Here is a 23,989-nt window from a genome sequence, read left to right as displayed (position 1 = left end):
GGTTTGTGGGTAATTGAGAGTCTAAGAGTTGCCTTGGTAAGGGAGAGGGAGACACCTTTACAAATGGAAGTTTATACGCTGCTCTTTAGACAAATGGTGGCAGTGAGGAGGGCAGGCAGGGATCTTAAAAAATTGTTTAAGCTTCTACTGCTGTTTCTCAGCTCTCTTCCGCTCAAAATAATCCTTATGTCAAAGTGGCATATTTGGGGGTGGCATATTCTGATCCCCTGCAAAAATTTGATTATGGCTTCTTCCCAGGGGAGGAAAGAAGGGACTTCCTGGATGCTCTTACCTCAAAGACTACAAAGAGGCCTGGGTTCTTGCCCTTAAGTCACAGTGGCCCTTAACATTGGCAAAATGCGGCCGCTCAGTGCCCTCGGTTCTGTCCAATCGGGTAGAAGGTAGGAAAGGTGATGTGCAAAGAGATGAGAGGGATGATTTCCTTGGCAGCGGCCACCACACCTAGCCCAGTGCCACGTAGCGCGGCCGCTGCAGAAAGCGCGCTCTGCAGCGCTCCAGCGGAGCCCCAGGCGGCCTCGAAGATATTTCCCCTGGAATATCCGCCGTCCCTCAGACCCCGCCTCCGGGGGCGGTGAGGTAGGTCTGGCGGGCGGCGCCCTTTGCTCTCCTCCTCCCAAGAAGCTCTGAACCACGTTTACGGGCTGTCTAATGGACTATAATAAAACAGCTAATCATTCCCGCCCACGAAAGCAGGAGTCCCGCGCTCAGCCGACGCTGACACCGCCTCCGGCGCCGAAGCCACTCAGTCAAGGGGGCGCGGCTGCCGGAGAGCGCCTGCGCCTACGGTGGCGCCAAAGCCGCGAAGGTGGGCGGAAACCATAGCAACACTGCGAGACGACTGCTACACCGTGCGTGTTGACGTTGTAGGGAGCGCCCCAAGCGCCGGATTATGATGCAATCAGCGGCGCGGGCTCCGCGGTCTCGCGTGACCGCGGGCGCTGCCTCCGGGCCTCCAAACAGCAGCAACGGCAGAGGCAGGCGGGCGAGGTCAAGATGGTGGCTCCGCGGGCGGGGGAGGTGTTGGAGGGAGGAGGAGCCAGACCTTAGCCGACCGGAAACACCGACACCCAGAGGCCTCCCGGGAGCCGCCGCCGCTGCCTCAGCCGCCGCCGCCTCCGCCGCCTGCTCCAGCTCGAGAGACGCGAGCGGGCGGCGGGGCGGGCCGTGAGGGAGCAGAGGAGGGAGGGCGGGGGCGGAGTCGCCCGCCTTAGCCCCCGCCCCTGGCCGCGGTCCCGGGCCCTGCCCCGCGCGGCCGTGCCCTGCTCGCCCAGCCCCGGTGTGGCAGCGGCTCATGGCGGCGGTGGGGCCCCCGCAGCAGCAGGTGCGGATGGCCCATCAGCAGGTCTGGGCGGCGCTCGAGGTGGCGCTCCGGGTGCCCTGCCTCTACATCATCGACGCCATCTTCAACTCCTACTACGATTCCAGCCAAAGCCGGTTCTGCATCGGGCTCCAGATCGTCCTCCGGCTCCTTGGTAAGGGGAAAGGGGTAGCTTGCGTCCCGGGACGGCTTTGAGGGCCGAAACGTGCTGCAGGGAGCGGGCACCGCGCGCAGGCTGTGGGTTCTGTGTGTATGTGTGTTTGAGAACCCGTTTCTTCGCCTATAGGGGAGTCTCTGCAGGTTGGGAGGGGGAAGAGATGACACTTGTCTCAGAGTTGACAGCGGAGCGGTCCTCCTAAAAAGGGTCAGCCTTCCGTTCATTTCTGCACCCGAGGCTGGGGAGAAAGCATGGGTGTGTGAGCATGCGGTGCTGTTTCTCTTGGGGAATGAGTGCTGGCTTGCCGCGTCTTACGCGACAGCCTTAGAAAAACAGCAACTGTTTACCCCCATCTCGCCGTGTGACCTTGGACGTGAAGTGCCAAAGCCTGGGCCTCAGTTTACCCCTTTCCAAAATGCAGAGTACTCGTATGTTGTCAGTTCCCTATCCACGAGGTCCACATGATCGTGAAATGTCTGCAGTAAATGACATCCAAAAGAGACAGGGTTTTGAATGTCAGACCTTGAAACCATTACTAAAAGTGCTTATGAAGGAGGCGATACTTGGAACGAGTCCTGAAATTTTCCATGAATAGAGAGGTATTGAAAATGGCTATAGAAACGTGGCAAGAAAGTGATGAGACTTTTCCTAAAGTCTTCTGAAAATCAGCGTCTTTGTTGTATATGAATGGAGTGTTAAAAATATCTTATGTTTCACTCCCAGTCTTCACTTGCATTACCAGAGTGAGAAGCATTTATGCATAAAAGACTTTTTTAAAGTAATTGACTTGGCAAATTTTGTTAATGAGGTAATTCTTGTGATTAGTTTTTCGTAGGCTTGTGATCTTGGAAGTGTTGCTGAGGAAGGGTAGATGATGAGATCCCTACCAAGCCTTTCTGAATTAGGAGCCATCTGTTGCTTCTTTATTCCTTCTCCCTCCCCCCCCCCAAAAAATTGAGTTTTGTTATTGGCAATAACATTTTACATTTGTTTGGTACTTCACTTTTGTAAAGCATTTTCACTAACATAAACTTTAAATTAGTGTACTTAGAGGTGGATTGTGTTATTCTTAATTTTTTAAATGAGGAAACTGAGGGGCATAGAGGTTTAGTGTGTTTTTTGCTTTTGATATACAGCAATTAAATGGTTGTCAGAGCCTAGGCTTAAAAATCTTCTGACATCAAGGGTGATTGACTTTCCTCCATACAGCTGCTGTCCAGATACAGAATGAGATAGTAGTGATCCTATGCTAGGTCTTTAAAGATGTGAAAGTGATGTTCTTTAGCACAAGACTTCTCAGTTACCCACCAGCCACTTAATCCCAGTCATTCCTTCTTATCACTGCAAAAGTGTGATGCTCTCATTATTTGAGGGAGCTGTGTGATTTCACAGCCTATGCAATATGGAGTCATTATGTTCTATATCTGAAACTATTATGTTATGTGTCAGTTATACCTCAGCTTAAAAAGAAAGCATTCACTAGTTTTCATCTTTTATACTTAACATATTTTGCTTAATTCTGGTAGTCATGGGGAAAAGTGATTTTAGTTAAATAACGTTGAAGTAAAATTAATAAGGGGAACCTGTTGGGAAGGCATTTTATTTCTCCCAGTTAGAAACCACTCATCATGACCATAAATTAACAGGCAGTTCCTTATCTCAGTTTAGTTACTTAGGCGTTCCAGCTGAGCCTGACGAACTGCCAGCCCTCTTTCCCTGCTCTGCCCACATTTGTTGATGATATATACATGAAGGCAAAATCTATGCCAACTCTTGGTATGGAGAAAAATTATCATTTCTATTCCTCAACTCCACAGGATGGGAGAGAGCTTGCTAGAGAGACAACAGAAGCTAACAGACTTCTAGGGAACTACCAATTTTGGGATAACCAAAGTGCTGCTTTAGAAAGTAACCGAATATAACATAGAGGGGATGGGGGGGATGACTTTCCTTGCTTCTCTTTTGAGAGGAGGTCATGATGGAGGCCCCCCCAAAAAAAGAAGGAAAGAAAGAAGAAAAGAAACAGCTGTATTTGAGAGGATTCATGGATTTATTGGCAAATAGTGTAGCCCCTGCCTCAGATGTTCTTTTGACCTGTGGCTGCCTATCCTCTCACAATCCCTTTGTGACCAGGTGTTTTAATGCGGTGCTCTCAGTTGAGCTGTAGGTTAAGGAGCTTTAAGGAAAAGTGAGCATTTTCCTTAATTAAATCATTTGTAGTTTAAGAACACTTAACAGTAATTTTGGTATTTGTTTTATTTTTTTTTTGTAGTAAATCATGGAAGTTTGTATTCGACAATTACAGTAGAATGTGACCTCAAGCAAGTTATTTAACCGCTCTGTACCTCTCTTTTCTTATATTTTTAAAGATGGGCAATAATGGTCTGTCATAAGGTGTTAAGGATAACTGAGTTAGGATGTAAGCTCTTAGAATAGTACCTGGGACCTAGTAAGGCTACTAAGTGTTAGCTCTTAATAAGCTTGATAACTTTAGAAAAAATATTTCTGTACTTCTATTAAAACCACACTGGTACAGATATTTTGGTCTTCTGAAGGCTTCAGTGTAATTTTGGTGCTTTGAGAAATACAAAATACTTTCCAAATCTATTACCTGGACTGCCCTTTACATTATACCGGTGTAGTTTGCTAATTATTCACATTTGTGAGAATGATAAAATTCTTTTTTTTTTTTTTTTAAGATTTATTTACTTATTTTAGAGAGCAAGCACAAGTGGGAGAGGGAGAGACCCCAGGTAGACTCCCCACTGAGTGTGGAGCCTAACACGGGGCTTGATTTCATGACCTTGAGATCATGACCTGAGCTGAAACTAAGAGTCAGACACTTTAACAGACTACACCACTCAGGGGCCCCGAGAATGATAAAATTCTTTTTTTTTTTTTTTTTTTTTTAAGATTATTTATTTATTTGACAGACAGAAATCACAAGTAGGCAGAGAGGCAGACAGAGAGAGAGGAGGAAGCAGGCTCCCTGCCAAGCAGAGAGCCCGATGTGGGACTCGATCCCAGGACCCTGGGATCGTGACCTGAGCCAAAGGCAGAGGCTCAACCCCCTGAGCCACCCAGGTGCCCCAAGAGAATGATAAAATTCTTAAAAACTGGTTTTGATGCTAAAAATTCACCCTGAATAAAAACAAATGTCTTCAATGTTTGAGGTCCATTCAATGAGGCTGTTCTTGTTGTTATTGAAAGTGACAGGTTTGTCTGTAAAAGATACCATAAAGGATAGTTGAAATTAATTGTTCTATACCTGGTTGTTGTTGTTGTTGTTGTTGTTGTTGTTTTAAATAGTTATAGACCTCAGTATTACTATATATAAATCTCAAAACTTGTCAGTCTCATCTTTTTCTTTAAAATGAAATTGTAATAATGGAAATCTATTCTCATTACCAATTTTATATCTCATCTCTAAAGAATTTACTCCCCTGTCCCTACAAAAAAGTACTACCACTGTGCTTTTGGTATCAAACTAATAAAAGAATTTCAGCAGATCAGAATATAAAGGATCTCATTTTTGAGATCCAAATGAAATCCAATCACAATATATAGAGTATTTAAGAATATTAAGCTATTCTTAGGAGGTGTTAAATGCTAAATGAAATGCAACCCAGTGCAGCATACTGCTGAATTAACAAGTCTAAATCCAAGGCAGAAAATACAAGCATGGGAGTTTGTTTTAATAGTATTACTCAGGTAATGATAATTCATTGACGTGGAAAGGCCTTTCTAAACATACAAGAAAACCCCAAAATTAGAAGGGAACATTTGATAATTCTAATAAATAAAAATGAAAAACTTTTTTATGACAAACTTTTTTTTTTTAACTTAAAAATGACAAACTGAGGATACTGTTTGCATTGTATGGGATTGAATAAAAGTTTTACTGTCATTAAGAAAAATTTGTACTCCCAGAGAAAAATGGGTGCAGGATAAGCAGTTCCCAATAAATGAAATGCAGATGGTCAGTAAGCAAAAGAAAAATAACTCGGCCTCAGTCAGAACAAATTTCAGTTATCAGATTGGTGAAGAGTTCAACATTCAAATAAAAAGTAGTTTGTCAAAGTTGTAGGGAAATGAGTAAAGTTATACAATTTTGGTGTACAGTCACTCCTGTGTAGAGGCATTTGGCTCTAGCTACTGAAATCATCATACAGCTTTTGACTCTGTTCTCCTTCTAAGAATTTGATCTAGAGACATAGCTGTACTTGTTCAAAGACTATGGGAAAGGACTTTCATTGCAGCATTGTTGGTAATAACAAAACTTAATATTGATTAAAAGGGGGGCGCCTGCGTGGCTCAGTAGGTTAAGCCTCTGCCTTCAGCTCAGGTCATGATCTCAGGGTCCTGGAATCGAGCCCCGCAATGGGCTCTCTGCTCAGCAGGGAGCCTGCTCCCCGCCCCCCACCCCTGCTTCTCTCTATGCCTGCCTCTCTGCCTATTTGTGATCTCTCTGTCATAAATAAATAAAAACTTTAAAAAATATTGATTAAGAGGGAACCTGTTCTTTGTATTACATTTAGACGCACAATAATGAGTTTTTTAAAAGAATGAGAGTTATTTTGGGTGCTGTAGAAAGAACCCAGAAAACCTTTGAAGTGAAAAAATACTGAAGCAGTAGTAATTTTGACACAATAGGGATAGATTAGGAATTCTCAACAATACGATTGACATTTTGGACGGGGTAATTCTTGGGGAGGCGGGGGGTGCTGTTCTCTGAATTGTAGGATTTTTAGCAGTGTCCTTGTCTTTACCGATTGCAGATCCGTCAGCACCCTTCTTCCCCCTTTTGTGATTGCTAAAAATGTCACTAGATACTTAGATATTGCCAAATGCTTGGTGTGGGGGTGGGGAGGTGGTGTTGGTGCAAAATCTGATCTCTGTTAAGAATCACTGAGACAGACAAATAGGCCAATAGCACAGAATGGAAAGCCCAGAAATAGTGCACCCATGTACACAGAGAAACTTGATGGGTGTCAGAGGTAGAACTGAAGTATATAATTTGAGGTAAATATAGACTATTCAGGTCATGGTCATTTAGTTAATGGAAAATATTATACTGGATACTTAACCACCAACATGTGAACAATTCTAAGTGACTTAATATCTGAATGTGAAGAGCATAACTTTAAAACTTTTGGAAGAAAATATAGGAGAATATAGAGGGTATTTTTTTAACCTTAGAGTAAGGGAGAAACTCTTTATAAATATATGAAAGTTGGGGTGCCTGGATGGCTCGCTCAGTCTGTTAAGCATCTGCCCTTGGCTCAGATCATGATCTGAGTCCAGGGATGGAGTCCTGCATCAGGCTTCTTGCTCAGCGGGGAGCCTGCCTCTCCCTCTGCCTGCCCTTCACCCTGCTTATGCGCTCTTGCTCGCTCTCTTGACAGGTAAACTTAAAAAAACATAAAAGTCAGGGCACCTGGGTAGCTCAGTCAGGTAAGCCTCTGACTCTTGATTTTGGCTCAGGTCATGATCTCAGGGTTCTGAGATTGTGCCCTGCATGGGGCTCAGTGCTGGGTGTGGAGCCTGCTTCAGTCTCTCTCTCCCCTTCCCACTGCCCCTCCGCCTCTCTAAAACACACACACACACACACACACACACACACACACACACACACACATTTGAAAGTAAATTTATAAATAAAGATTGATAAGTCCAACAATATTAAAATTAAAACCTAAAAAATAAAAAATATGAAAAGACCAGCCACATACCGGAGAAGATCCTTACATTACAGCTAACAAAAAATTTGTAGTCAGAATTGGGGAGGGTATGTGCTATGGTGAGTGCTGTGAAGTGTGTAAATCTGGCGATTCACAGACCTGTACCCTTGGGGATAAAAATATATGCTTATAAAAAATAAAATAAAAAAAAAATTTGTAGTCAGAATATTTTTAAGTGTCTACAATTCAAGAAGGAAAAACAACTCCATAGATAAATGGACAAAAGATAAATTGGCAGTTCAGAGGAAGAAACATGGTCAATAAATTGGAAGATGCTCTCTTGGATAAGTAATCAGAAATGCATTTTTTTTGTTGTGTTTTTTTTTATAATTTTTTATTTTTTTTATTAACATATAATGTATTATTAGTCCCAGGAAGGCATTTGTTTTTTAAAGGTAAAGAAAACTCCACTTTTACAATGTGATCCCCTTTGGTAAAAAGCAAAAAATAATGTGTTTATGAATATATATTTATACAAAACTGTGTTTATTCTTCCTCTAATACCTGTAAGGTTTACTTTAAAAAATTATATTGAGATTTCTTTTTAATAAAAACATGTTAAGAATCTTAGGAGCAAAACCCCAAGATTTCTTATTGATAAAAGAGTCTTTTTAACCCAAAATGAGAGTTTGATAGAAAAATTTTCTTTATGCTCTGGTATATTTATCAAGTATACCTGTAGATTAACATTTCAAGATATTTACTTTGTCTACATTTCATTGCTGAGGGCTCCCTTTGGATTAAGGTAATCATAATATTTCTGTGCTTTTCTGTCTACTCTGTTAGGCATTTAAATGTTTTTCTGCAGTTTCTTTAGATCGTGTTTAAAAGGTATTTAAAGATATCTGGAGAGTTATAAATATTATGTCTTATTTCCTTTTTAGTCCTAAGCTTCCAGACAAGGTTAAAGAAAGTACGAATGTATTTTACACATAAAGGGGTTAAATGCTTTGTTGTACACTGTGCCAGGGTAGTGTTTGTTTTGTTTGCTTATTTTTGGTAGTCATATTGCAAAGGTCTTGAACTCTCCCATGAATTGAGTTCTGTGTATCTTCAAAGCTCCTGAATTGATTTTGATCCTTGCCTGATCCTACCCTGAAGACTTCAGTGAAACTCTGATCACGAGATGTGGAGAACTGGATCCCTGAAATGTGCTCTCAGTTACTTCTATTTTCCAATGTCCCATGGTGGTTTTTTTTTTTCATAAAGTAGCACTTATATATAGTTTTGATTGCTTCTTCAGATCGCTCTTAAATCCTAATGAGAAACTCTACCGCTGGGCTTGATTTTCTTAGGCCTCTAAGTATTCAGTATTTCCTTCCTAAAGAGTTTTATATCTGAAGTTGTGAAAATGCAACAAACTGATGCTCTTGACAATGCTCCCTAAAGGCCATAATAAGGGGGAATGTTACTGGAGAGAGTTGTTACTTGGTAAGTTGGCCACACAGAGGAACATGAGTATACAAGAAAAATGTAATAAGAACCTTACATACATGCAACTTTTGGGTAGGAATTAAAATAATTTTATACTATTCTTGAAATGTTGCATCATTATTAGGTCTTGGGGTATAATTTTAATGAAGAGAAGAGTGGTATCTTCTTTTTTTTTAATTCATTTTTTTATTATTATTTTTATTCATTTATTCATCTCAGAGAGAGCATGAGCAGGGGGAGGCACAGAAGCAGACTCCTTGCTGACCTGGGAGCCCTACATGGGGCTCAGTTCCAGGACCTGGAGACCATGACCTGAGCTGAAGGCAGACACTTAACCATCTGAGCCACCCAGGCGCCCCAGAAAGAGTGATATCTTATTGTTACTTGCTAGGATACATCGGACTATAGTCTCACTATATTGTCCTTCATCCCCTCCCCTTTTTTCCCTTTGATATATTTGCATGAAGCAAAAAAAAATTATAAAAATACTTCTAAAAATCAAATCATTCAATAGCTCAAGGAAAAAAGCTATTAGAATAAAAAGGGCTGGTTTATAAATTATAGCAGAGTTCATATTCACAGGTAAAGATTACCCCTTTGTGAACAGTTGAGAAAAATACTTTATAGTCCCTGTTTGATTTTCTTCTTATAAGTGGCATAAAATAGAACTGCAGTTATCTGGGTTTTGTTTTGATTTGTTTTAGGAGATTAAGTTTTGTTTCAGGAAAAATACTTTTGTTTTTCTATGTAGAGAAAGCAAGATTACGTATAGTGGCTGAGTTAATCCCATTTCCTATTACCTTATGTGAAAATGGTTTCTGAACTTCCGAAGACCGTTATTTTCTATTGAAAGGCCCATTCCGAGCTGCCAGCTCCTTGGGAGATTGTTCGTGGCCCATTTGCTCCAGGGATCAGGTGGTTCTTATGCAGAAACGCACGTGTCTTTCTGGTGGTTGTGTCCTTTTGTTCTTCTTTTCACAAATGACCTGACAGGTTGGCACAGGATAAATTTTAAGTTCAGAAAGCCATCAGTTGGAAGAACTAACCCTTGTTTTTATATGCAATAGATTGTAAAATGCCTCCACCGTTATATGCAGTGTCTTTTTTTGATTACGTGCTGAAGTAAGGTGGAGATGTGATGTTTTCATTTGGCGTTTGACACTGCTGTACTCCAAGCTCTGGTTTCACAGCTTTGCCTTGGGTTTTCATAGATTTCATTTTCCATGTGGGCTGTATTTTGTGCTTGCCTTTAAAAATATAATCCAGGATTCTACATTAACATTTCTCCATCGTTATTTCAATAAACAATGAAGCAATTTTTCTGCAGAATATTTTGGGATTCATAATGTGTAAGGTAGGATCCTTGCTTGCTGTCACAAGGGTACATTATGTAAAAGGGTCGATGACCTCCTCAGATAACTACAAACTACAGTACAAGGTAGTGTATGAGTATTGGGCATTTCACTGAGTTCTGTTGGTAATTTCAAAGATCAGTAACTATCAGAGAAAACTGGTCTATTGGATGGGTAGGATTTGAACAGTCCGGGAGTTGGGAAGCTCACCATACCAAGCAAAGAGAGGAATGTAAACATAGCTGCGGTTATGGCAGAGAAAGGTGTGGGGGTGTGTTGGAGAAAGTCTGGAGTGGTGGTGTGTGTGTTGGGAGGAATACCACATGGGAGCCTTGAGTGTCTGGACAAGGAATGTAGATTTTTGTTGATAGTAATTTCAGGGGTTACTGCTTTTGAGCAAAGAAATGAGGAAAAGCAGTTTGTATATAGATGGGATTGTGGATAGATCTGGACAGGAGTTTTTAGAGTCTAGCTAACTGGTTGGTGTCACCGAGAAGAGGGAGGTAAGAGGTGTTAGCAGAATTGGCAAATAACTGTCAAAGTTTTAGGGTGCGGGGCTAGAGGTACCATTAAGAGAATTATGGTACCTTTACCTGCAATTGGAAATCTCAAGAGTGATTTGAAGTCAGGTTTTAGAAATCTTGCGTGTTGCGGTTATAACGTAGAAGTGGAACCAGGTGAATATTTGGATATCCTTTCCATATTGAAGCCTTGGGCGATAGTGTTCACTGTGATCACACAAGCTTTGAGCACAAAGAAAGATGATGCTGAACGCACATCACACTGTATTTGGTAACTTACGGAGTGGGGGGGTACTTACTCCATTTTTTAAAACATGTTTTTGGTTTTCTGAATGTGACTTTTTGTAATTTGAAGAACAGTGAAAAGGGTTGACTATTTGTAGTAAGAGATACAGTAGTGTACAGGAAAAAGAACTTGGATGATGTTTCTGAAATCTGTAGAAAAGTATATAGAGGGGGGAAAAAAAATCCCTGAATTTGGATCCATGGAAGAATGCGCAGATTTTAAGGAGCAGGAAATATAAATGCCAGCAGGAGTTCACTATTTGAGAAAAAGAAGGCATAAGGTGTAAGTATAAAAGTTAAACTTGATTTCCTAAAGAACATTTTTAAGAAAAAGAAGTCTAAGATTAGGAACAAATATTTGCATTTTGCTTATTTTTGATGTTTTTTAAAGTAACGGAGTTGGTTTAAATATTCTTAGTACTTAAGAAATTATAAAGGACATGTTCTTTCAAGATTTAAAAACTTGTTTAAATGTAGATATCACTAACTAATCTTGAAGATAATTTAGTAATTTGGTTTCTGGATATATAGTACTACTTGAATTTGGAACTTAAAAGATAAGGAATAGGATTTTTAAAAATAGTATGCTCTGTTCTTTTGAACTCTGACTTTACAAAACCTTTCTTGGCCTTTAAGCCTAAATTGCCTTGAGACTTAATGTTCATAACTTTGAAAATATTGTATTTCCTAATTAAGGGAAAGGGGGTAACTGTTAGTACAAAAACATTCTTAAAAACGTTGCATTCAAGGGGCACCTGGGTGGCTCAGTCAGTTAAGGGTCTGCCTTTGGCTCAGGTCATGATCTTGGAGTCCTGGGATTGAGCCCTGCATGAGGCTTCCTGCCCAACGGGGAGTCCACTTCTCTTTCTCCCTCTGCCCCTTCCCCCGCTTGTGCTTGCACGCGTGCTCTTACAAATAAAATCTTAAAAAAACGTTGCACTCAAATGACCTTTCTTTCCTTTTTTTTTTTTTTTAGGTATATTTGTATCCAGTATTGTTCTGATCTTGTCACAACGATCACTTTTCAAGTTTTACATGTACAGTTCAGCCTTTCTCTTAGCTGCAACTTCAGTGTTGGTAAATTATTATGCTTCTTTGCACATTGACTTCTATGGTGCCTACAACACATCAGCTTTTGGAATTGAGCTACTCCCTCGAAAAGGGCCCTCGCTGTGGATGGCACTCATCGTTCTACAGCTGACCTTAGGGATTGGATACATCACACTACTACAGATTCATTCCATCTACTCACAGTTAATTATTTTGGATCTCTTGGTTCCTGTAATAGGCTTAATCACAGAGCTGCCATTACACATCCGAGAGACTTTAGTTTTTACTTCTTCTTTGATTCTCACATTAAACACAGTGCTCGTCTTGGCAGTGAAACTTAAGTGGTTTTATTATTCTACACGGTATGTTTATCTTTTAGTGAGGCACATGTATCGAATTTACGGATTACAGTTATTAATGGAGGACACGTGGAAGAGGATTCGTTTCCCAGATATCCTGAGAGTCTTTTGGCTAACAAGAATTACAGCTCAGGCTACAGTGTTGATGTACATTTTAAGGATGGCAAATGAAACGGATTCCTTCTTTATTTCTTGGGATGATTTCTGGGACCTCATTTGCAATCTTATAATTAGTGGATGTGATTCTACACTAACTGTACTGGGCATGAGTGCTGTAATTTCCTCAATAGCCCATTACTTGGGCCTTGGAATATTGGCCTTTATTGGATCAACTGAAGAAGATGACCGGCGGCTTGGCTTTGTAGCGCCTGTTCTCTTTTTTATTTTGGCTCTTCAGACTGGTTTAAGTGGGCTGAGACCAGAAGAGAGACTTATTCGCTTAAGTAGAAACATGTGCCTTTTATTAACTGCAGTCCTGCATTTCATCCATGGAATGACAGACCCTGTATTAATGTCTCTCAGTGCCTCTCATGTGTCCTCTTTCCGTAGACATTTTCCTGTGCTCTTTGTCTCTGCTTGCCTGTTTATTCTTCCTGTTTTACTCAGTTACGTTCTTTGGCATCACTATGCACTAAATACATGGTTGTTCGCAGTGACGGCCTTTTGCGTGGAACTCTGCTTAAAAGTAATAGTTTCTCTCACTGTGTATACATTATTCATGATTGATGGCTACTATAATGTCCTTTGGGAAAAGCTTGATGATTATGTCTACTATGTTCGTTCAACAGGCAATATTATTGAATTTATATTTGGAGTAGTAATGTTTGGAAATGGGGCTTACACTATGATGTTTGAGTCAGGAAGTAAAATTCGGGCTTGTATGATGTGTCTACATGCATATTTTAACATCTACTTACAAGCAAAAAATGGCTGGAAGACATTCATGAATCGCAGGACTGCTGTTAAGAAAATTAATTCACTTCCTGAAATAAAAGGGAGCCGCTTACAAGAGATAGACGATGTGTGTGCAATCTGCTATCATGAGTTCACAACATCTGCTCGCATCACACCGTGTAATCATTATTTCCACGCACTTTGCCTTCGGAAATGGCTGTACATCCAAGATACCTGCCCAATGTGCCATCAGAAAGTGTACATTGAAGATGATATTAAGGATAATTCAAATATCTCTAACAACAACGGATTTATTGCACCCAACGAAAATCCAGAGGAAGCTGTAAGAGAAGCTGCTGCTGAATCTGACAGGGAATTGAACGAAGAGGACAGTACAGACTGTGATGATGATGCTCAAAGAGAAAGAAATGGAGTGATTCAGCACACGGGCCCAGCAGCTGAAGAACTTAATGATGATACTGATTAAAATAGCATTTACTAATCATTGAGGTTGTTTAAAATTCAGTTCATCCAAAATGGAGTAATACGCTTCACTTCAGTGTGTAACCAAGCACAAAAACAGTATCCATGTTCAATCTGTGAATGGTTTTCCGTTTACTGTGATGTGCTACTGTAAATATACCTCTTTAATTACTTCTGGTCTCTTTGGTGACCTATTTAAATTTGTGTACATTATTGTACATAGAATAAAATGTTTTCACGTTTTTATGACAAAATTTGAACAAATAGCTTTTTAATAGATGTAATAATACAGTGCGTCAACTGTGCCAAAGATTCCTCAATGAAAGCATATAAAAGTATCTAACTCTGGACCGTAGTTTTTCTTTAAAATGGGTGGGAAAATGAAAATGCAGGTTAAAGGAAACCACATTAAGCCAAGGAAATAATTTGGACCAGAGGATAAAAGCTATATGTAGAGTATTTTAAAACGAAGGGGAAAACAGGCTTCCAGAAGAGAGGCTTTTTTGAAATTTGAATGTAGTGGTTGAGCTGGGTTCAAAAGTCATGATTCAGAGACTGTGTAAGAGTTGAGAAACAGGCTTTTATCAACTAAACTTTGGTATAAAAACCAGAATGTGCTGTTTAATTTTGATGTAAATAAAACAAGTATATTTGTTGGCCATTCTGTTTACAGCGTTGACATAAAATTGTCCTTTCAGACTTTTGAAGAGATTACAAAATGAAATATTTGGGAGTTTTCATTGTTGTAAACTAAGACCTTAACGGATACCAAAATTCTGATCTGACTTGATGAATAAAAATGAGGGGAGGACAGTATGTAGTAATATGGAGTACCTCTTCAGACTACTTCCAGAGACTTCCTTTATTCAATCTTTCAGTAAGTTTTACCATGAAATTTTACATACATGATGGGAAATGGAAAGAACATACCAATTACATGTCAGGAAAAAATAATTTAATGGTGTTGTTATATAGTGTATTGGCTAATTCCAATGGATCCTGCTCTCTTACTGCTGACATTATCTCCAGTATTTGACTAAAAGAAAACAAAACAAAATGGTTAATTTCCAAGTATATGCTCAGTTTTAAAGGTATGCGTTTCCACATAAAGGAAACCACTGTTCTAGCACTTTTAACATAGTAAGTTTTACAGGTACAAGGTTTTTGGCACTATGAACAGAAAAGTTTAACTGTTATATTTAAAATAATTTGAGACAAATTTCTGGGGCAGCCTTGCATATAACTAGAACCAAGGTCCAGGTTCAAATAAATTTGAAAACCAGCCCCTATTATGTCAACCACAACTAACGGAACTAACCCAGTGAAGAGAGTTCTTTTAAACTGTGGGTCATTATGGATTCATTAATGGGTCATGATGAGCTTTCAGAAAATTGTAAGAAAAGGAAAAGTACGTTGCACTTAGTAAGGGAAGTACGGTTTCATTTCTGTTGGGGGTTTATATATGTACATGGGTGCTGAGTCATACGGTCTGCGGTATTGCGGGTACGGCAAAGTCTGAAAGCTATTGCTAAGAGATTTAGTTCCAGAAGCAGCAGGAATTTGCTGCAGCATGATCAGCACAATGACAGCAAAGTGAGAAGTTATTTATTTAGAACAGTGTATGGTTATTGGGGTGGGGGGAGGAGAGAGGCTTTCTCTTCCTGTACTTACTCCCTGCAAGAGCGAGACTAGCCCAGGTGTCAGATCTTTCATTTTCTGTTCCTCGAATAATCAGTAGTACTGTTCTCTAGCAATACTATAGATAGGTTTTTATACATGAATTAGAAAGATCTGAAGTCCAAAGTGAACATTTAAGTATTCGTTAAGATTTTTCTCCCTGGTGAGTTTCTTAAAAATGAACACACATAAAGGAATTAGGGATTAACTGGAATCTTTTAATTATATAATTGTAATGCAACAGCCACACTTATTAATATAGACTAAATTTTTATCTGAGTCAAAATGTGCTAAAAGCAAATACATTAGCATTTAAATGGACACTAAAGGCCCAGTTCTCTTAGTAAACTACAGAATTCTCTTAACTATTCAGCTAGAACTTACCTGCATAATACTGTGTGAAATCCGTATGATTCCTGCCACCCATCTCCCTTTCAGTCCTTTTTCTATGCTGATACGTTACAGCTTAAAAAAAAAGAAAAAGAACTGCCCCTTCCCTGCTTAAAATCCTTTTTCGGGTCCTGATGAAATGTGCACTACTAAGGTTGGCATACAAGAAGCCCTCAGCAGTCTGGCCTCACCCTGCCTTCCTACGCTTACATTCACCCATGCATCCTACTTTCCGCCACACTAAACTCATTGTTTCCCCCGGAGCAGCAAGCCCTTCTGCCAGTGTGCCTTTGCTCAGGGTGTGTTAGTCTGGCACAAGGCCCATTTGTACTCCATGACCAGGTGAAGTGTCACCTTAGTTAAGCTATTTCTCCTTAAGGCAGGCAGCTGCCGTCCTAGGGTCCTCGTCATATGTTCATACTTCTGTAACGCCACGAGCCTCTTGGATTATACTTTCTGCTTATTTGCTCCAGGAGGGCAAAGATCCCTGGCAGAAGGTACTGAGTCATCTGGTGGATGGATGCAGGGCAGGGAATGTCCTGATTCTTCCAGGCAGCCTCAGTAACTAACCTGGACCTTTCCTGACATGCAGGACCTTCAAATTGTATTTTAAGGAACTTAAAATTAAAAAGGGAGGAAAGATCTCTATAAAAATAATTAAAACATAAAATTGTTAATAGATGGGCTTGATAAAGATGGCTTTGTAAGTAGGAATTAGTAATTAGCATTAGACTAGAGGCATGTGTGTTCTGAAATGTGATTTAAAAACGGTCAGTCTGTTCTGGCTTTCCCGAGCTCCCACTGCCTCAGCTGTAGTCATGACTGCAGATGAGACTCGAGCTCTCTTGGATCTCACCAGTCTGCACTGGAAGACCCTTAGAATTTTGTTTTGCAAATGTCACTAGAGTCAAGAGCTATATTGTCCTTAACATTAAGGCAGTACAGAAAACTGACTTGGATACACTGTTGGCAAATACTTCCTCTGAGTGGCTACTAGAAAAATACCAGTTTCTTGTTTCTAGTGTCCTATTAAATCTCTATAAAGTATGATTCAGTAATAATTGTCTTCTGTCTTCTGACTGAATTTGCAACTACATACATCTCATAAAAGGTACAAGTGATTCTTTACCAATCAGAACGTAAATTCCTCAGCCTATGGGTTTTAAAACATTCAGCTTTAAAATCTTTGCCAACACTGGCATGTTAGTATAAAGGAAAATCTTTCCAGTATTATTTTTATAGAATAAATCTTCAGTTCTCTGCCTGCTGAATTTTAGAGCTGACTTACCTAATACTCTTTTCGGTTAAAAACTACTAAAAAAATGCATATGGAAGGAATTATTATAATCTGAAAGTAACTGTTCAATTGCCTGAAGTAGTAAACCACAAGAGACTGATAGAATAGCGATTTAAATGATCTGCTTATGCGAACAGAAACTGGATGATGAGTGCGTGACCATGACAAGAACTCACCCTGTAAGTTACAAGCTCTACAGCTCAGCAACAGCCCCTCTCCACGCACTATATATGTTATAATTAAAAACATGATGCTGAATTGCTGCTAGCCCCCCCCCCCTTTGGGTTAGAAAAAGGAAATCTTTCTATAACCTGACCTCCTTGTTCAGAGGCTTCAAGAAATGTGTTAATACTTAAGTTTTTTCAGGTTGTCAAAAAAAAAAAAAAAAAGTTTTTTCAGGTTGTCAAATTGTTTAAAATATACAAAAAGGTCTCCTGCTGAGAGTGCATTTGTATAACCATAACCAAGGAAGCTGTGGGAGAATCCTTCCCCTTTCCTACAAAATGACAAATGACCAAGATCACATAAAGTTTTCACTCCTGTAACAAAACCACTCGTAATGAACTGAGGTGCAGAGGATGGGGAGAGAGGAGCCTCGGTAGAGCAATCCAGCGCGGAGCCTTCCACATCGCTGCAGTAAATCAGTGGCTTTGATCTTAACTTCATTCGGAAGTCACCGACTTTACCTCAGTCCCTTGAGTTCATTTTGTAAATGGCATTTGGTGGTTGACTTGAATATTCTGAAGACCGTGAAAACCAAATACTTACATTATATGGCAGGGTTCATTCCTGTCTTTTAAGCAGTGCCCATTTTCCCACTTCTTTTTGGTAGGAAATGAAGTTTTTATGTATTTTGAACCAGCATGTGTACTTTTCACTCCACACCAAGGTGCGTCTAGAGTTAAGCAAAGAAGTGTCTTAACGAGGGGCGTCTGGGTGGCTCAGGGGTTAAGCCTCTGCCTTCGGCTCAGGTCATGATCTCAGGGTCCTGGGATCAAGCCCCGAATCGGGCTCTCTGCTCAGTGGGGAGTCTGCTTACCCCCCTTCTCTCTCTCTGCCTGCTTCTCTGCCTACTTGTGATCTCTGTCTCTGCCAAATAAATAAATAAAATCTTTAAAAAAAAAAAAAAAGAGTTTCTTAACGAGGTTTATCTTTGAAATCACTGGTCTCTTAATAAACATTATCAAACAAATATGTAAATTCTAAAATGTTTAAGTCATGATTCAGCTTAAAAATGGTAAAAAGCAAAAACAATTCTAAGCACAAGATTAAATCTTGAACTGTACAAATTTTTAAATGCCTTTAAAAAATTTTTAAAGCTTTTAAAGACTCACTTTCATAATATATTTTTCTGCTAATATTACTGTTGGTGTATGGCATACTTTAAAAAAAGAAAGCCAGAAGAAATACAAATTTTAACCTGGAAACATTTAGGTTAGGCCTCTATTTGCCTCTACTGAATGTGAAAGAGTGGCTTTAAATACTGGGACTGGGGCACCTGGGTGGCTCAGTTGGTTAAGCATTTGCCTTCAGCCCAGGTCATGGTCCTGCAGTCTTGGGATCCAGCCCCACATCAGGCTCCCTGCTCAGCTAAGGGAGTCTGCTTCTCCCTCTGACCCTCCTCCCTGCTTGTGTTCGCTCTCTCAACTAAATCTTAAAAAAAAAAAAAAAAAAAAAAAAAATCCTGGAATTATTCACTTACCTCTTTAATAAAGAATAAGAATTCACACATTTTATAAGCACTGTACTTTCAATAAGATCATTTCATTTTCATGACTCTCCAAGGAAATAAACCTGATGGTTAGGCTTGACTTTACTAAAAAAGCCCATATATGTAAGTAAAGCCTTGAATTAGGTAAAATGTTTAGCTTCTAACTTTTATTAAGAGGGTACAGATTTCTAAAATTCCTTGACTAAACCAGTTTGATTTAAATTCTTGTACTTTATGTGGAAGTACTGTAAAATTACGCCATTACAAAGACAACGCTATAAAAAAAATTCCGAAGTTTGTGAAACCCCAAGTGGGGTACTTCATTAAGACTACTTGTTTAATAAAATACACATAATTACAACCTCCTTATAGTTACATATTTAATATTCCTCTTTTAAGTGCTTGGGCTTAATCAAACTTCTAAAATTGAAAATCTTGGTTGCAAAAATACTTTTCTATCAATTGATGAAAAACCCCAAAGGTTTTCTGTAAAGTACAGTCGTTGAGGCTATGATTAACTGTTTTAAAATTTTTAACTTTTGTCTAGCTCTGTTTTGATATGGTTTGATATGAAAAAGTTCTAAAAGCATAAACTTACCAGTTTCAATCATTAATTTTTCAGTAGGTATTGACTTCAGAACTTCCAAATTAGCCTCGGTTTTCAGTGAGCTTAAAAAAAAGTCATGTATTTAGTCAAGTTTTTTTCAAATTACAAACTTATCTAAAACAGATTATAAAACCTAAAGTCCACAAACAAAACTCTGGTTGGCTACAATGGCAATATACACATTTTCCATCCTTACGGATCTAGATTAAGATCTATTCCAACCACACACTGCCTTTAATAGGAGCAAATTTTTGTGTTTATCAGCTGACTGTCCATTAACTTTCTGAGTCAGCCTGTGTAAAAACTCGTTTGCTTCCCTGGGTAATTTGCATAACTCAGGCTCAAATGTGGAGTTGGAAGGTATGGCCAGTTTTGCAACTACTGCTAGGAAGGAATCAAAGTTAATGTTTCACTAATCAGCAAAAGAATCCTCACAAATGATGAAAATCACAGTCACAGAACTAAGAGTATTTAACAAGGCATGGAAATAAAAACCTCGTTAGGAGATGTCCTTCTCCCCACATATGGAAACAGGATCTTCCATTACTCTTGACATTCTGAAACTTACGTGAGACTTTTTTCATTCACTTAGGGGAATTAAAACCCCTCCGATTTAGACCCCTCCCCCCAACTCTGGGAAAAAATTATGGGAAAAGGAACTTTCCCCTTTTGTTTTCTCATCTCATCCTGGGACTTGTATTCATCAGTTTTACAACTCCTGAACTGATCTGCTAAGGCCCTGTTTCTTTTACCCTTTCCTGGGAAATTAACTTTGATTTCCTTAACTTTCAATTTCAGAGCTTGAGACAGACTAGATTATTGGTCCTAGTTCTTCACTTTCCTTTCATAGAAATGTATCTGCACCGTTGCCACGGTTTCATAGTAGGAAGGAGGAGGTTGAATCTGGTCATGGCCTCAAGACTTGCTTTGACTGGATGACAGAGTTAGAGGCTTGAAAACTCACTTTAAAATTTTGATGGCACTTCTGTGATCTGAAAGTAGCATGCACTAACTAGCCATTACCTCCTCCACCTGGGCACCCAGAATGAAAACCCAGCTCAGATCTGAATTCAGTATGTGACTGTGGCCAAGAGATCTTCCTATCAGTCAGTCAACCCTCAGCTGATCCTAAGACCCAGGAGTATGAAAAAATGCTTACTATAATATGCCAGTGAGTTTTAGGATGGTTTGCTATATAATGTGATGATAATTAATACTGTTCTTATGTTTTAAATTTTAGCATATATTTAAGTTTTTGAGACATTAAAATATATATAAAACTAGAATACAGAACCCCCATGTATTCATTACTCGGCCCCGGTCTATTATCAATTCCTGGCTGATATTATCCCATCAACTCATCCCAAACCTTTCCTGTATTATCTTGAAGGAAATTCAAAATGTATAGTTTCAACATTCTAGCATTTATTTCAGAAAATATTTCAGCAGGCATGTATCTCTAAGCATGACGTTTCCTTTTAATGTAACCACAATACTATTAAGCATGTCTAAGAAAACCCTATTTTATCATCATCTATCCAATATTCAAATTGTCTCAGTGTCCTACATTCTTTTATTTTTTTAATTTATTTGACAGACAGAGATCACAAGTAGGCAGAGAGGCAGGCAGAGAGAGAGGAAGGAAAGCAGGCTCCCTGTTGAGCAGAGAGCCTGATGTGGGGCTCGATCCCAGGACCCTGGGATCATGACCTGAGCCGAAAGCAGAGGCTTTAACCCACTGAGCCACCCAGGCGCCCCTGTCCTACATTCTTTAAGTTTGTGTGGCTGAGGATCCAAATGAGGGCCACATAGTACAACTGGTCAGTGTTCTAAATCTCAACCTCTTAAGTTTTCCTGAATATCTTTTTCCTTTTTTTTTTTTTTTTAAGATTTTATTTATTTGATGGAGAGATCACAAGCAGGCAGAGAGGCAGGCAGAGAGAGAGGGGGAAGCAGGCTCCCCGCCGAGCAGAGAGCCCGATGCAGGGCTCAATCCCAGGACCCTGAGATCATGACCTGAGCTGAAGGCAGAGGCTTAACCCACTGAGCTACTCAGGCACCCCTAAATCTCTTTTTTCTTTAAAATATTGTTGGAGTAACCCAGTTGTTTGCCCTGAAGAGTTTCCCAGTCTTGATTTCATCTGTGTTCATCTGGATTTGTATCTGGGCTCTGTATTCTGTTCCACTGATCTAGGTGTCTAGTAATAACTGTACTACTATCAGTTTGTCCCTTTATGTCTGTTAATGAACTCTGTATATTTAGATGCTATCTTGAGTGCAGATATCTATAATTATTATATCTCCTTGTTGGATCCCTTTATCATTACACAATGCCCTTGTCTCTTGTTACAGCATACTTTAAAACAAAGACTGTATCATTTAAGCATTGCTACTGCAGCTTTTGTTGCTGCTGCTGCCGCTTCTGTTCACATAGACTATCATTTTCCTCATACCTTCAGTCTGCGTGTATCTTTAGGCTTGAAGTGATTCTCTCATAGGCAGCATATATTAGTTTTTTGTTTTGTTTTGTTTCCTTATAGATTGTCATCCCACACTTTTTGATTGGAGTATTTAATCCATTTACGTTTAATGTAATTATTGATAGGAAATTCTTTTCTGGTTGCTTTTGTAGTTCTTCCTTCTCATGTTCTCTCTGCCCTTGTGGTCTGATGGCTTTCTTTAGTGTTATGCTTGGATTCCTTTCTCTTTATTTTTTGTGTATCTATTATAGGTTTTCAGTTTATGGTTACCATGAGGTTCATATACAACACCCTGTGTTTACAGCGGTCTGTTTTGAGCTGATGTTCCTTTTAAGTTTGAACACATTCTAAAAGCACTGCATCATTCCCTTTCCAGGTTGAAAAACCCTCTCTCTCTTTGAATTCTAAATGAGAACCTTGCCAGGCACAGTATTCTTCCTTGTAGGCTTTTTCTTTTCAGCACTTTGAATATATCATCACACCTCTCCCCTCTGGCCTGCGAAGTTTTAGCTAAAAAAAATCAGCGGATAGCATTAGAGGGTTTCCCTTTTGTATATAATTAGTTTCTTTTCTCTTACTGCTTTAAAGACTCTTCAATTTTTCACGTTTTTATTATGTGTCTTGGTGTAGACTTCATTGGATTCATCTTATTTGGGTGCTTCCTAGACATCTATTTCTCCCACAGGTTAGGAAAAGTTTTTTCAGATTTTCTGCCCCCCTCTTCTCCTTCTAGGACTTCTATAATGTGAATGTTAGCACACTTGATGTTGTCCTAGAGGTTTCTTAATCTATTCTCATTTTTAAAATGTCCCTTTCTGGGGCGCCTGGATGGCTCAGTGGGTTAAAGCCTCTGCCTTCGGCTCAGGTCATGCATGGTCTCAGGGTCCTGGGATCAAGCCCCACATCGGGCTCTCTGCTCGGCGGGGAGCCTGCTTCTTCCTCTCTCTCTGCCTGCCTCTCTGCTTGTGATCTCTGTCAAATAAGTAAATAAAATCTTAAAAAAAAATGTCCTTTTCTGTTCAGCTTGGATGGTTTCCACTACTGTCTTCCAGGTCACCGATCTATTCTGCTGTATCCTCTAATCTGTTGTTATTTTTTACTTCAGTTATTGTATTCTCTAATTGGTTTTTTTCTCTTTTTCTGATTTCATCCACTCCTTTAAAGTTCACTGAGCATCTTTACGACCATTACTTTGAACTCTTTATCAGGTAGATTGCTTGTCTTGGTTTTGTTTAGTTCTATTTGTGAGGTTTTGTCTTGTTTAACATTTGGAATAAATCTGTCTTCTCATTTTGTGATTTTTTTTTTCTTTATATTACATCAGTTATATCTGCTGGCCTTGTATAGGAAGTATCCTGTGAGGCTAAGCAGTGTTAATATCCCCCATGGTCATCAGAACCAAGCACTCCAGGAGGGTCCCATGTTGTAGGCTGTTTATGCCCTCATACTGTGTATTGTAGCTGCTGTGAGTGTGCTGGTGGGCAGGGCCGTCCCCAAGCCCAGCTAGCTGAGAGGCCCTCCTGAAGTCACTACAGGCATGCTGGGTGGGGGCAGTAGTTGCTTTGTGGGTTCACTAGTCCCAAACAAGGTGACCACTGGGTGTTGCTGGGCAAGAGCCACTTTGGAAGGGGACCTGCCTCACCTGGCAGGTTGGGTGGAGTGGGTCTGACAGAGAATACAAGGCAGGGTGAACAGTGCTATCAAGATAGTTGGGAGTGTCGGAATTGGCTCTTGTCAGCATCAGGCCAGTCAGCATCAGACGGCACCTGCTAGCACTCCCAGTCCCAAGAGATTTTTCTGTAGATCCCTGCCCCTCCAGCAGCCACCCTAAAATGAGCCAATAAATCTCCTTCCTGTACAACCCAGATACTTTTTAAACTGCTGTCTCTCTGCTGGATCCTGGAGTGAGTGATACTAGTGTGCTGGCCCTTATGAGTAGAATCTCCGTTTCTAATAGTGCCCTGGCTCTGCTGGAGTAGAGTCCTGCTGGTTATCCAAGCCAAATGTGATGGGGACCTGTCTTCCTGGTGCAGACCCCCAGGGCAGTCAGGAAGCGAGGAGGCACCTGATGTGGGGCTTGATTCCCTTCTCCTCAGGGAGGACCTCTACACCTGTGCTGTCCCTTCCTAGTTGTGAGTTGACATACCACATATTTGGTTCCCTACCTTGTCTCTGCTCCTCCTCACCCTTCTCAGTGTGGCTTTTTCTTCAC

At 40.1% G+C, this 23,989-nt stretch overlaps 2 protein-coding genes across 5 annotated transcripts in view; one reads left to right on the top strand and one right to left on the bottom strand.

Moving 5' to 3' along the window:
- The first annotated feature begins 919 nt into the window (after positions 1-919).
- Positions 920-15,775, top strand: RNF139 (ring finger protein 139). The gene is made up of 2 exons (XM_047724154.1): positions 920-1,493; positions 11,806-15,775. Exons 1-2 carry the CDS (start codon positions 1,313-1,315, stop codon positions 13,617-13,619), a joined length of 1,995 nt encoding a protein of 664 aa, XP_047580110.1. The 5' UTR covers positions 920-1,312; the 3' UTR covers positions 13,620-15,775.
- The window catches only part of TATDN1 (TatD DNase domain containing 1), a 42,278-nt gene continuing 32,743 nt past the window's right edge, over positions 14,455-23,989 (bottom strand). For all 4 annotated transcript variants that reach the window (XM_047724160.1, XM_047724159.1, XM_047724158.1 and 1 more), the window contains 3 exons: positions 19,289-19,359; positions 17,748-17,874; positions 14,455-14,651 (listed from right to left, as the gene is read on the bottom strand). In XM_047724160.1, the coding sequence (XP_047580116.1) occupies positions 14,549-14,651; positions 17,748-17,874; positions 19,289-19,359 (301 nt within the window). In that variant the 3' untranslated portion in view covers positions 14,455-14,548. The remainder of the gene's footprint in view (positions 14,652-17,747; positions 17,875-19,288; positions 19,360-23,989) is intronic.

This window comes from Lutra lutra, chromosome 4, assembly GCF_902655055.1.
Source record: "Lutra lutra chromosome 4, mLutLut1.2, whole genome shotgun sequence".
In the NCBI taxonomy this organism is placed as follows: domain Eukaryota; kingdom Metazoa; phylum Chordata; class Mammalia; order Carnivora; family Mustelidae; genus Lutra; species Lutra lutra.
The sequence above is the reverse complement of the archived record's forward strand: the minus strand, read 5'-3'. Positions and strand labels throughout refer to the sequence as shown.

What these genes read in the sequence shown, in the direction of transcription:
- RNF139 (XM_047724154.1), top strand. Translation starts at nt 1,313, where the DNA reads ATGGCGGCGGTGGGGCCCCCGCAGCAGCAGGTGCGGATGGCCCATCAG. An exon ending in GATCGTCCTCCGGCTCCTTG is followed by an intron (nt 1,494 to 11,805) that starts GTAAGGGGAAAG and finishes TTTTTTTTTTAG; the next exon opens with GTATATTTGTATCCAGTATT.